We start from the raw sequence: 15,190 nt of genomic DNA on the forward strand, positions 1-15,190 counted from the left end.
TGAATGGGTTGTGTCAAAGAACGTCTCGTCCTTTTTCCGAAATGTGTTTTGGTTGATAATCATCCCATTTCAACGTCGTAAATAATACATGATAGTCTCGAAGTATAGCCTGTAGTTGCTGACGTTTTTTATCATCTGATTTACGTGGTACAGTTTCGATGTGTTGACCTTTTTTGCCAAACGTTTGCTTTTTTCGAAATATGAAGGAAAATTCTATCTCAGGAATAGATAACATTAATTCTATTTTGCAAAACCGTCGAAATTTTGGGCCCTCAACTATCTGCAACTTTGTTCTTTATTTTGCCTTTTTTTGTATTCGATCATCTGGTATCTATGATGAGTTTACTAGTATTAATGTATTGGTTTTTAACCAATTCATTATCAATATGATTGTCATAAGTCACTAAGTATACGAGAATGAGTAATGTATCATGATTAATCATATTTTTTATATATAGTGCAATTGCGTTTTGGTTAAAATTAAATTGTATGAAATGTCCCTACAAAAGAATGTTCAATGTCATAAGGAAGTACCAAATATTCAATAGAGTGTTAGGTATAGACAAAAACTAAATTCTAAAAATAAATGTGACGCATGAATTTCTTTATAACAACGTTTCAACCAATGACTAGAGGGAATGCACACATTTAAATTATGATCTACCTGCAGACTGAATTAATTGTCGACGTTCCAACATTGACATGAAGGACAGATCTTAAATAGAATTTAGAAGAGTTGAATAGATAAATTTGGATTCAATGCCATCATTTTGTAAGTTTTCTTATGTATATAGAGAAATATATGAAACCGCGATGTACCATTCCTGTCATAGTTCACAAGGCAAATAGGGTATATCAGGGTTATTTATCTTCCCCTGTAATCATCATTTTTTATAAGTCTTCATCCAAACTAAGGGCCAAAGAGTCAAACATTAAATTTTGTTTGACTTTATCAAAACATAAATTCTTGTGGTTCTTTGATATGCTGAATGTATATAATTTTTTTTATGCTGAATGTATTTAAATTTTGGACATAAAACCATTAAAGATATGTCCAGTTTTAAATTTTAATTGATTACAGTCCAATTGATATCTTCTTCAGTTCTTAACCCACATTTATTTTGTGTCAGAAACCTACGTCAAATATTTAATCAAAATCTGAGCTTATGAAGTTAAAATATTGTGTTCATCCTTCGGGGCGTAAACTCTGTGACCATATCAAGCTATGTGAGTCGAAAATTGTTGAAATGCTTGTAGTGAACCCTTATACTTTCATGTTAACATTACGTTTATACTAACACATCACTTGTCATAAGCTATTCGCTCTTTGGAGTCTCTTATTTTAATGATTAAAAAAATTATTTGTAATTTATAGCCAAACACACAAATTGAAAAACTGAAACTTATTAAAAATTATAGTAATGATCGCATACGTATTTGGTCTCAGTATATACATCCTGTGTGTCTGTATCGACAAATATTATTCTAAACTAAAAAATGCCTGAAAACTTTTTACCAGTAGTACATGTTGCGCAGTGCTGTGCAATATATTTTTGTATGCATATCTTCTTGTTATATATTAGTTTTGTGTCTGTTCAATTCAATTGTTGACGCTTGATGTTAATTATTGGCGGATGTGCCTTCATAACTTTGTTCAAACGTATCTATTAGCTTGAGAAAAACCTCCCTGTGTAACCTTATATGACACCTCGTGTATTTAATAAATACGTCAACGCGTGTCCGTCAATACTTCTTCCTTGTCTAAAATATATTTCTGGTAGAAAAACATTACTAGTAATAAATAATCTAAATTGGTTTTCCGAAATCATCGTTTAAATATGATCTTTTAATTTTGTGGAAACTTGGAACTTTCGAATGATCAAAATAATTAAACTTTCAGACATGTTCAAATTTAATCAAATCTCAAACATATTTCTTGTACTTTCACAAAGTGTTATTGATATTTGACACGGAACATCATCAACAACATTCACGTCACCACCACAGAATTAAAAATTTTCAAAGTTTATTTTACTTTTTATTTATCTCTCTCTTTCTCCTTTCCTTCTTACATATGATAGCTTGTATTGTGTTATATAAACCGTTTGCTTTGCATGCATAATACTGATATTGTATTTATCAATATTGTTTTATTCTGAAGACTTAAATGAATGAATATGAATGAATACTTTATTCTCTTAAACTAATTGTTTCAAAATACAATAACATCTTCATGTCTTATATATCATGTACTGTAGTACGCCGCTAGATTAAAACTGACGAGGAAAGGTAACACATGGCCAGCGAAAGCTCTATTTTTGTAGAGCCCGGTGGTCGTGTGGTCTAGCGGGACGGTTGCAGTGCAGGCGATTTGGTGTCACGATATCACAGTAGCATGGGTTCGAATCCCGGCAAGGGAAGAATCAAAAATTTGCGAAAGCAAATTTACAGATCTAACATTGTAGGGTTGATGTTTAGACGAGTTATTTATATATACATATATATATATATATTAACAATATACCAACGTCTATAGCATATGTGAATTACATGTACATGTATAAAATAATATTAAGAAGTCCTAACCTTGAGGAACGACCTTCTCTTGGACGTTCTTAATAAATTTACATAGTTTTTTTCCTAATATAATTACTTTGTAGGAAGCAAATAGCTGTTCAAACTTATAAATGTTAACATTTTCGTGACAAATAGGGGGAAGCTGTGACATATCGGGAAAAGATGCATTTTTCGACCGATTTTTATCATTCAAACTGCTCTAATTTGAAAACGAGTGCATGGACACCTATTTTTTAAAATAACATTTTGTTTCCTTTTGCAGGAAGCTTATGTAGACTAAATTTTACAAAACTGTAAATAGTGCATTTTTTTTTAATTTTGATAAATGTACAGCAAAAAAAATACGTTGTTTTCTCAATTCATGACCATTTGATAAATATGTATTATTTCTGAATAAAAAATGCATAAATTGTTAAGATATTTATAAAATACAGAAATTACAAATTATTTAACAAAAAATAATTTGTTTTTATCTTTAAAAACAAAAAAAGTTATGGCTTTCTTTCGAAAGAGAAAATACGACCACAAATCCGAATTTTGAGCAAATATACAAAATTTCGACCTCATTTAACTGAAAAGGTAGCACATGAAGGTGTTTTTTTATTACATATTTGATTTAATTAGGTAAAAAATAGTCTATATGCAAATTTTCATCAACTTGTTAATACAGGATCAAAACTGTATCGTATGTCCTTAAACTATTCACTCACATAACAAAAAAAGTCGCCTCGAATAACTTTCTATTCATGTCAATCGAAATAGATCGTATCTTTTACACATTTGTCTTTTACTTTATTGTCAAACTGACAGCCCAATCTCGGCTTACCTGTTAATTTAACAAATGTTTTTAACTAAGATAATACTTTCCAAAGATGTTTTATATCACAAACATAGATCTAGCGCTAATTTTGATTTTTAAATAATACACATTGAGTTCAAATTACGTCAATCGTCATGATCGGTATATTTTAAATAGCTGAAATTTTATTCATTGTGTTCATAATACACATACCATCTTTCTGTTTCGTGATTTAAATGGTAGAATTCCAAAGATTGCATGTGTATTTTTGTGTTGTTATATTTTGGAGATATATTAAAACCGTATGTTTTCAATCAATCTTAGTATATAAATTTGACCAAGTATGGAAGTAAACTACATATACTTTTATAGTTTGCTAGATAAGTGCTGAATAACATAAATACATCCTGGTATATATGATGAGTTTATTTGCGACCACTGGGTTGATGCCACTGCTGGTGGAGATTTATTTTCTCGAGGGTCCTCAATGCTCTTCAACTTCGTACTTTGTTTGGACTTTTTAAATCATTTTTGATTCGAGCGTCACTGGTGAGTCTTTTGTAGAAAATCGCGCGTCTGGCTTACTAAATTAAATTTTATTCCTGGTATCTATGATGAGTTTATTTGCTTGTGTTAAGGAGCGTTGAACAAATCATTTGAATGCATTGTAGGATGTTATATTTCTGATTGGGCAAGACAGAGATATAAAATATATGTCATAGCTAAATTCGTAACTGTGTTATCTAGTAAAAATGCAAGTCTAGTTATCATTTTAAAAATTCACCATCACTGCAGCTGAATTTATTTTTTGGACACTGACACCGTAATAATGATAGTGTTTGCCTTCACTTTACAAGCAGAACCGAATACATGTTTTCATCTTTATGTATTACCGTCTGATGCTACACAAAACACCTTACACATATTAAAATAGATTTATTTCGTCTTCACACTATTGTTCCACTTATACACTGTCTGTACACTTGTACACTAAGGCTATAAACCTTGTACTTGATCCTTCAATTAAGGACTACTAAAAAAGCGGACTGTATCCCTTTTGGGGTGTCAAGAATTCGTTGGAAGTATTTGCTAAGTTTAAAATTGTCTACGCTACTGGACACTTTTCAAAAAAGTTTTACTAATTTTCAAATTCGGTCCTTCAAAATATAAATTCAAAATTTTTAATTTTATTTTTTCGTAACATTAAACAAACGCACTCTGCCAATTGAACTGTTTTTGATATGACAACTGCATTCGCATTGCTACTAAATGACACTATGGATATATCGATGTCACTCATTTATCAGAATTCTGATGGAGACATTTGAGTACTTATTCTGTTTCTGTATTGTAACGAATTTCAATATACACGTATGCCCCACACCAGCAGACTCATCGACACAATATCTGATACAAAAAAATCAATAACTCATTTAGATATTTGGATGATATTTTTGCTCTAACTAGTTATGAGATTTATTACATTGAACTTATTCTAACTTAAATAAACCTAATACTAGCAATGAATACTGCCCTTTCCTATATATATATATATATAAAGCTCTTTTTTGAGAGCCCAGGTGGTCGTGTGGTCTAGCGGGACGGCTGCAGTGCAGGCGATTTGGTGTCACGATATCACAGTAGCATGGGTTCGAATCCCGGCGAGGGAAGAACCAAAAATTTGCGAAAGCAAATTTACAGATCTAACATTGTTGGGTTGATGTTTAGACGAGTTATATATATATATATATATACGAGTGTAAATTGAAAACTACGTTCAAATATATATATACATACAAGTCTAAACAAGTGGCAAACCATACAATATATATGCCCACTGGATCTCAGAGTGATAGAGATACATGGTTAATACAAATATCTATACATGCTATATAAGTCTGAAAATTACACCAAACAGTGTTAGAGTTAGATTTTCTACTGACAAATTTTTGTCCGTCCCTCAGCGAGATAACATTTGTCTGTAGAAAATCTAACTTTAAAACTGTTTGGTGCAATTTTTCAGACTTATATATATATATATGTATATAGAAACAGCACAAACAACATTTTCCAAAAGACCAAAAGAGTGAAAAAGTATATTTAAACAAACCGCATTTGACTAACAGGTCGAACAACTGATGTTCTTTAACCCTGCTGACTGCCATTGGCGATTGCCAAATAAAATTGATCACTAGATGTAACAAAATGGATCTAATAAAAATTTAATACGTCACAGAACAAAAAATTGTTAACTTGTGGACAGGATGTTGTGCCACAAACATTCGGTGTCAATATTTCTTTAGTACACCATATCCGGATTTCGACAATAAATGTCTCTTCAGTGATGTTAGGGATCGAAACGGTACTTGGAAGGCCATATAAAAAGTACCCTCATTTTTAGAGAAAGTACCCTCATTTTTAGATTAACTCTTGAATTTTAAGAGTCAATATATAGGATGAACGGATCATATAAACCGGAGGGAAAATATGATACATGCCCAAACAAAAAATATAAACGAGTCTAAATTGAAAACTACGTTCAAACCTATGACTGCGTTGGATAAAAACCGCAGTTTTTATACGTGTGCATGTCAAACAAATTTCGTTGAAGGGTCTAAAAACAGCACAAACAACATTTTCCAAAAGACCAAAAGAGTGAAAAAGTATATTTAAACAAACCGCATTTGACTTGGGCATGTATCATATTTTCCCTCCGGTTTATATGATCCGTTCATCCTATATATTGACTCTTAAAATTCAAGAGTTAATCTAAAAATGAGGGTACTTTCTCTAAAAATGAGGGTACTTTTTATATGGCCTTCCAAATACCGTTTCGATCCCTAACATCACTGAAGAGACATTTATTGTCGAAATCCGGATATGGTGTACTAAAGAAATATTGACACCGAATGTTTGTGGCACAACATCCTGTCCACAAGTTAACAATTTTTTGTTCTGTGACGTATTAAAATTTTATTAGATCCATTTTGTTACATCTAGTGATCAATTTTATTTGGCAATCGCCAATGGCAGTCAGCAGGGTTAAATAACATCAGTTGTTCGACCTGTTAGTCAAATGCGGTTTGTTTAAATATACTTTTTCACTCTTTTGGTCTTTTGGAAAATGTTGTTTGTGCTGTTTTTAGACCCTTCAACGAAATTTGTTTGACATGCACACGTATAAAAACTGCGGTTTTTATCAAACGCAGTCATAGGTTTGAACGTAGTTTTCAATTTAGACTCGTTTATATATGTATATATATACAACTCGTCTAAACATCAACCCAACAATGTTAGATCTGTAAATTTGCTTTCGCAAATTTTTGGTTCTTCCCTCGCCGGGATTCGAACCCATGCTACTGTGATATCGTGACACCAAATCGCCTGCACTGCAGCCGTCCCGCTAGACCACACGATGTATATATATATATATATAAGTCTGAAAAATTATCACAGCTTTTTTCAGGTGATATTTTAGGGTTAATAAATATATATTTATATGTATATATATTTATTAACCCTAAAATATCACCTGAAAAAGCTGTGATTAAGAGTCGTCTTGTTTACCTAAATTAAACTTGCAGTTCAAGGATGTTTTAAACGTGTGTAAACTCAACCCACTAGATGTGTACATGTTGTACTGATTGCTATTGTAGTCTGAGAAACATGATTTCTTTAGGGGTTGTTATTAGCTTTAAACCGATTTTCAATAACTGCGAATACTCTTTAGTCCGTTTCTAGTGTCTTTTGTGCCAACCTTATAAGCAAACTCCTTCAACCTTTTTTTAAAGTTTAAAAGCTCATAAATTAAGAGATGAAATTGATGTCTCGTGTCAGGAACTTTGAACAGTGCCGACAAATAAATATAAAAGAGAAAATATGATATGATTACCAATGAGCCACAACTCTCCACAAGACATTTTTTTTCAAAATGACACTGAAATTAACAACTATAAGTCACCATACGGCCTTCAACAATGAGCACAGTCAATACTGCGTAGTCAGCTATAAAAGTTTCCGAAATGACAAACGAAAAACAATAATGTAACACATCAACCAACGACAACCACTGAATTACAGGCTCCTGACTTAGGTAAAGCACAAACATACAGAATGCGGTGGGGTTAAACATGTTAACGGGACACCAAGAACAAATCTGACAGTACTTGCACTTAATGACAGCTAGTTTAAAGGTACTATCATTATATTTTCGTTACTTCATTGTTTTTCATGTATTCCATCATGTTATTAATAAGATTGTCTCGTTCATATATAACTTTTCTTTGTGTCATTGTGTATGCAGTATACATTTGTATTGAAACCCATGAGTGCGGCGTATTATAACCGTAAAATGAACCCCGATTGTTAAAAACTGAAAGCGTATAATTCTAAAATTAGTAATGTTTTCTATTATGTGTTTCTTTCCCTTCTTTTAGAAGTATTTTTACAGACACTTTAAAAATATTTCATCCAAACAAATATACTAATTGAAATACAACAACATGTTATTTAAAGATCCCCGTGAAACATTTATCAAGTACATGCTATGTTTGTCCCACTATGATTACCATGAGAGTAATGACATTAAACTGTTTATTTTAAGAAATGAAAAGGAGGTCTTTGCAATTCCACAGTAACTGAGTCAGAAAGTTTATTTAGATAGTTTAGCATGTTTATATTGTGCTCTTGTAACCATAACAGTCTTGTTTTTAAGTTCAACAATATTATCTCCGCCATTATGAACGACACAGTCATTGCAATAGTTGGCATTGATGAAGATAGATTCATACGTATTCAAAAGCTGATGGGTGCTGCTACAGATGCTCTCCGACAGAAATTTGATGAACGGCATCCACCAAAAACACTTGAAGAAACACTTAAGTTTTACAAGAAAGGCATTATGAAGAATATAAATCGGACAGATCAAGAAAAGTTATATCCAAAAAGTGGTGAGTTTTCACTGACCTTCTATTTCATTAATATTCATCTCAAGAATATTATAATTGGGTTTTTTTCAATATTGGTAATTCGGTTACCAGTATCGAAAGAGAAAGTATGTGTCTGTTCAACCGACACACCTTTTTAGGTTATGTCCGTTGTTTCAATTTTCAGATCAATTTTCTATTCAAATTTTGGCATACTGTTTATGGTTTTTAAATTGAAGCTAATATTCTCTTTAGCAGTGATACTCGTTTTGGAAAAGCTATAAAACACAGATTTATTTCTATAAAAGTATGAATTATTCTTTAAATAACATCCTGTCCACTAATATATCGAATGTTACAATTATTCGAATTTATATACTAAATGGATATATAAATGCATTTTTTAAATTGGTTTCTTCTGGTTGTACGATCTATAACATGTAAAAGAATTAAATCAAAACTAATAACCACACTTTGTGAATGTTCTGAGTACAGAGCGTATTTTTGTATTAATCATGATTACTCTTATTATGCTTAATCAAAACTCAAAATGTAAAAAGCCATGGGTGTATGAAATAAAACTCATTAGGGATACCAGGCCAACGTGCTTTTTTCATTCTCGAATCAACCCAATTTGAATATCAAATCAAATACGAAGTTTAATACCATTAAATACCGTAAATTCAAAAAAATTGCACATATTGTATAAAACCATTAGTGTTTCAAGTAGTTTGATATTTTCTTCACTGTAAATAAACAGAACAATGATATGTGCTGTGTACACAAAAATCCTGACTACTGAGTTGGTGACGAAACATCAACCAGAAGTGATATCGACATAATGGTTGTAAAAAACACATTAAACATACTACGCTTAACATTTTCTGCATTTTCTACACAAGACGCACGTTATTGTTTACCTTAAAAGGGCCTATTCTTCTGTAAGCGTTAGCGATCATGCAACATACTTCTTGGGTTAAGCATCAGTTGTAAACATCAAACAGTTAATATGGTTTGGAATATTACACTGCTGAACTGACTTATTTTGTTTGTGAAAATTATCTTCCCATAACATTTTTTTCTTGATATAATTACTACTTCAGATGAGAACCGGGATAGTTAAAATTTTATCCAATTAACCCGTTGCATCCTAACAATAACGGAAGAGTCTAAATGTTTAATGAGAGTTATTTTGCTTGATGTATTTGCAAATAATTAATTGTGAATTGTAAGTGATAGATACTGGGTTCTTTTATTTGATTTGGACAACCAGTATGAAAATGATGTCACAGTCACAGGTCAACGTGGTGTTTTAAGTTTAATTGTTTTGCATGTTCTCGGTTCTTTTGAAATAAGGTAAAAGAATTTGATAAATATTTTTTTCTAAATTGTTAGCTGCTATATGTCATAATTAAACAATTTCGGTCGGAAATGATTAGTGCCATTAGAGTCCTGATTTCACCCTAGAAATGTTTAACATAGACAGTATCTGGATATAACTCATTACCCATAAACAGTACAGACCAAGAGTATTTTAAATTGAAATGTTTGCTTTATGTTCTAATAATTGAGGTCACTGTTATCTATATTGACTATCCAGATTTTACACTTGACTATAGTTTTATACCGGTAGATTATAGAACATAGTACTTTTTTAACTAAATTGGTAGTCATTTAGAAAAAAAATGTTTTTTTAAATTCATTCAGTCTAAAGTAGTCATGGTTCGCACTAGTTTCATATAACAGAACAAAAATCTGTATATTTGTAATCAGATTAAATAACCTTTACATTAAAACTGGAAGCGACACATCATAAATGATAATTTACAAAGGTAAATGATCACTTCAATTAATTTTGTAAACAGTGCAAAGAAAGCATTTATTTGAGAACAAAAGTGACGATAAGAAACCTGAAAATGCTTAGTATCTCCCATATTCTTTGGAAAAGTATCTAATTTTATGTAGTTCTTAATAACTGTTCTCTGACATTCGAAGTTAATTTTTTTTGAAAAGAAATTGTTTTCTTCCAAACTTTTCTGGTCACATATGATTTATAGACAGGAGGAATGACCGTTCAATGTTTTCTCCACAATAGCTCTTTAATTGCTATTATGATCATTATTATTAGTATTATTATTATTATTATTTATTATTATTATTATTATTATTGTTATTAATATTATTATTATTATTATTATTATTATTATTATTATTATTATTATTATTATTATTATTGAATGCATGTTTGTATAATTAAAAGAGGCTTAAAATGTACTCAAAATGCAATTGAATGATTATTTATTATAAATAATAGTTTAAGTTTAAGAGTTCCTAACTATTTATGGACAAATATATTTACTTAAGCATTGGTGTATTTCCTGAACATAAATATATGTTGAATGAGCTTTCTTTTTTATATATTTTTTTTGTATACAAATGTTTTATGTTTAAGAAAATAATAAGGTTAACAAAGAATCATTGTTTTATTATTAATGTTGTTACATTTGTAAAGGTCATCATGTACCATCAGCTGAAATGGACTTGACGTTACTGGTGCGTGTGTTACGAAATACTGAAATAGAAGAACCATTATTTGGCTTTGATTGTAAACCACTTGACGGTGAAATTAGTTTCGGAGCAGATGTTGTTCGTTTGAACTTTTTCAGGAACGAATTAAATCACTCAATTGTCCGGAAACTAAATAAGCAGCAGTTTGAAAGCATGTCAAACACATTAAAAGAGGTAGGATTAAGTACACAATAGTCAATCATTAATAGCCTATCAGAATTTGCACATATTAGAGAAAAGGACACATTACTCAAAGATACAACCCATGCCTTTTTTCTTTTAATAGTGCGAAGAAATTTATATGAGGAGCTCAGGACGAAAACTTTGTTTACAGTAGAAAGTTGAATAAAAATAGAAACCATTTTAAAAATCCCTAAGCGTATGAATCCACAATTGTTTAAATTTTTCAAGCCTCCCGCATGTACGCAGAAATCTTTCTCGATATTTTTTTTTTCTGTATAATATGCGTATCATTTCAACATGAGTCTATACAAATTAAGAATAGACAAAATGTGTTCTATTGAGATACTCACCTGATCAATCAAGCAGATGATAAGACATTTGATAATTGAAGATTAATTGGTAACAACTGTCTACTTAATATAACTTGATACATATTATTTACATATGTCGTTGTAACATAAGTTGGATTTTTTCATTTGATGTTTTAATAAAATAATCTACTTAAAAAGAGTGTTGAGGGGAAGTCATTTTATATTATCTGCAGTTTGATGTTGTACCATACGTTGCTAATTAAATATGCAACTCAACTTGAATCCAAAGGAAAGAATGTGGGGCTTAGGTGAGGTACAACATATTCATTGGCATGTTCTTCCATGGCTGAACTCAATCCTTTTTTTAAATGTATCCCCTTCCGAAATATTCAGAAAACTGAAAAATGTAAAAGGTTAAGATCATCATTTATTTTCATTTCATAACAAAAAGCAATAAACTATGTGTACCACATCTTAAGAAACCTTTTTTAAACTATATAGGAGAATTACGAGTTCCCTTAATTTTGGGAGAAATTATTTAAAGTTTCCTCTTTCAGATCTGAAAAAAAACATTTCCTTTTCGAAAATTAAATTGAATCTCGATTCATAAAGGGAGTAACTATTTAGAAAAAGGAATAAATATCGGCTACAAAAATTTGTAAAAAAATATGATTCTTTTTGCGATCAAATGACGTACACCACACCACTGTTTTATCATTAAAATTGTGTTTAAATTAAATAAATATATAATTGAATTAATAAAATAACAGAAGAAAAGAAGGCTTTTTCTACCTCAGGCATAAATTACCTTAGCGAAATTTGGCAAACTTTTACGAATTTTGGTCTTATGTGCTTTTCAACTTCGTACTTTGTTTGGCCTTTTTAACATTTTTTATTCGAACGTCACTGATTTGTCTTTTGTAGACAAAACGCGCGTCTGGCGTATAGACAGTATTTAGTCCTGGTATCTATGATGAGTTTATTTGTACGAAAACTTTAAACGTATAAATATGCATATTGCAATGAAATAAACAACCTGTAAAATTTTATTAATGTGTATGATTCCTTGAAAACCACAAAAAAAACAATTCTTACCGTCATTAGCAAAACTATTTAATCCTTGTCGCTGGAATCCTTGTCGCATGACATAATGAAATTACCTGCGCATACGATCATATACGGAGCGAAAAAGAAAATCCGGAAAATCCACATTTTCTTTACTTTTTGCAAATTCTGGGGCTCTATTAAATGAAATACACAAAAGATCATACACGAGGCGCAAAAGGGACTTGTGCGAGCTTTAGTTTCATTGGTTAAAACTGTAACTTGATCCATTTCCAATATTAGCTCAAGGTCTTCAAGCTGTCAATCCTATTATTTGTATCATAAATATTATGTACCATGTGTCTTACTCATTAACATATTTAAACAAATTCATCCTACGGATCCATTTGTTCACATATGTTAACTCATAAGAACCATGGTATATTAAGTTCTTATTATGTAAAAAAAAACCTGAAGATAGCGTTCCTTGTTTACATTGAAAAATTATTGATATCATGATTAAAACCACTATCAACTGTACCGACATTGGACACTTTCCGTACTTCCGTAACATCTTCGATAAATTTGAAAAATATGCTGAGAATACATTTTTTACGTAATGGGTTATTCATTTACTACCCCTTGTTGAATCCTACGATGTGGAACTAAACTAAAAAAAACAAATCCGGGTTACAAACTTAAACTGAGGGAAACGTATCAAATATAAGAGAACAACGACACAACAGAAACACAACACCGAAACGTAACACACAGAGAAACGAACTATAATGTAACAATGGTCATTTTCCTGACTAGTATACTTTAAAAGACAGTTTTATTTTGTTTATAAAATTCATGTTCAAAAACCAACAGTGATGAAAATGAAAGGGTCACGTATCAAATGTAAAATATCCGTTACTCTAAAATGATTTATAAGTGTTATTGTATATTTGCTATTGCAAAGTCGTCACGTTAGTTTATCATTTTGTAAAGTATTTTGAAATGTTCTACATATTGTTAACTTATCAACACATTTAGTGGGTCGCAGTCGCTGCTTGATGACGAGATAAGGCGTAAAATATAGAAAAGTTTAAATTACAGCACATGCATATGAATCTTTATTTTTTTCAATACCTGTGTTTTCATAATAGAAAACATTTATTCAAGTAAAATGTTGTGATGTGTACTAAATATTTCTATTAAAGGTTATTCACAGACTCTGCAAATCAGGATCTGATGACCATATAAGACTAATACTGACGGAAAGTCTCGATTACCGTGCAGGAGAAATTACTTGGCATCTACAAAAGACAAAAGATTTGGTACTAGTTGCATTCAAAAAGAAGGTTATTCAACCTACGTGGGTGTCAGTCATTCAACTAAACGACCAGCAGCCACTGCACTATTTAATTGGTGGAGGTACCCTCCTAGCATACATCATGCAGAATATTTCTGCATTTTCATCACGTGAAGAACTTACTACCTACCTTCGTCATGTACAGAACCTTACTGTGAAACAATGTATTTTTATTCTAAATAAACTTGCAGAACTCAACTTGTATCAAACAAAACAAGATAATTCGCGAAATGATTTAACACCTGGTGATCGAAGGACAGAAGGACATGCTACCTGTTCTGGCTCACATTCTACTCTCAATTTAGATTTACAAGAAATTTGTTTGCAATGTGGAAACGTCAAAAATACGTCTAAGTATTTTTCGATGCCAATTCCTATGGGAGATGATGGTTTACGTAACATTCCGCGCTTTTGCGAATGCCAAAAACAAGTATATGATAAACATTTCAAACAATACATTTCCACGCACAGCAACACTGAAATCAAGCCGTGCAATTCACCATGTCTCTTAGATACTGAATCTTCAAGTAAAATTCAAGATTTGGCCGCGGCACAAGCTTACAAAGAGCAATTTCCACGCACAGCAACACTGAAATCAAGCCGTGCAAATACGTCTAAGTATTTTTCGATGCCAATTCCTATGGGAGATGATGGTTTACGTAACATTCCGCGCTTTTGCGAATGCCAAAAACAAGTATATGATAAACATTTCAAACAATACATTTCCACGCACAGCAACACTGAAATCAAGCCGTGCAATTCACCATGTCTCTTAGATACTGAATCTAGTAAAATTCAAGATTTGGCCGCGGCACAAGCTTACAAAGAGCAACCAAATAACCATCATAATGCCAATGTCACTCACGTCAGTAAATTATGTTCAAACAAAAATGTCTATGGTCTCACACAGCCGGCTAGTGACAATGGCCCTTTTATTCGGAAAAAAAGTGATGGACACAATGAATTTTGTGGCTTAGAAGTGTACTTAAGATCGATTCTCATACTTTGCAATCTTGAAGTTGTAATGGTCGTTTCATTTAAAGTGTTACACCCTATTTTTAAAGAAATCTTTCAGTCACAAGAATATGCTACAATCGCAACACTCATTTTTGACCTTTTGTGTTTGGTGTTAATGATATTTTTTTCAATGGAATAATATCGACTCACCAAAGTGTCAAAATGTGTTTCTTTGAATTTCAAATCTGTATTATGTGATACTGTGACATTATTTTCTTTAATTGAATAATATGGTTTTGACATTACGTTATGTGTTTTTTTTATATTACTCAAGATGGTATAAATATATAGTCATTATTTTACTTTACATAATAATTTAACTGTGGACATTTTCAAACTGCATGCTGTGTTTCTTCCAGTATTTGATGTTGGTACGTCATACACTTAACCACGTGAAGATTCTGTAAAA

The 15,190-nt window shown here is 31.3% G+C and overlaps 1 protein-coding gene across 1 annotated transcript; it reads left to right on the plus strand.

Moving 5' to 3' along the window:
• The first annotated feature begins 662 nt into the window (after positions 1-662).
• Positions 663-14,920, plus strand: LOC134684814 (uncharacterized). Its single transcript, XM_063544123.1, has 4 exons — positions 663-772; positions 8,091-8,325; positions 10,814-11,043; positions 13,613-14,920. Exons 2-4 carry the CDS (start codon positions 8,115-8,117, stop codon positions 14,918-14,920), a joined length of 1,749 nt encoding a protein of 582 aa, XP_063400193.1. The 5' UTR covers positions 663-772; positions 8,091-8,114.
• The last annotated feature ends 270 nt before the right edge of the window (positions 14,921-15,190 follow it).

Source organism: Mytilus trossulus, chromosome 9 (genome assembly GCF_036588685.1).
Source record: "Mytilus trossulus isolate FHL-02 chromosome 9, PNRI_Mtr1.1.1.hap1, whole genome shotgun sequence".
Taxonomy (NCBI): Eukaryota; Metazoa; Mollusca; class Bivalvia; order Mytilida; family Mytilidae; genus Mytilus; species Mytilus trossulus.

What these genes read in the sequence shown, in the direction of transcription:
- LOC134684814 (XM_063544123.1), top strand. Translation starts at nt 8,115, where the DNA reads ATGAACGACACAGTCATTGCAATAGTTGGCATTGATGAAGATAGATTC. An exon ending in AAAGTTATATCCAAAAAGTG is followed by an intron (nt 8,326 to 10,813) that starts GTGAGTTTTCAC and finishes ACATTTGTAAAG; the next exon opens with GTCATCATGTACCATCAGCT. An exon ending in TGTCAAACACATTAAAAGAG is followed by an intron (nt 11,044 to 13,612) that starts GTAGGATTAAGT and finishes TTTCTATTAAAG; the next exon opens with GTTATTCACAGACTCTGCAA.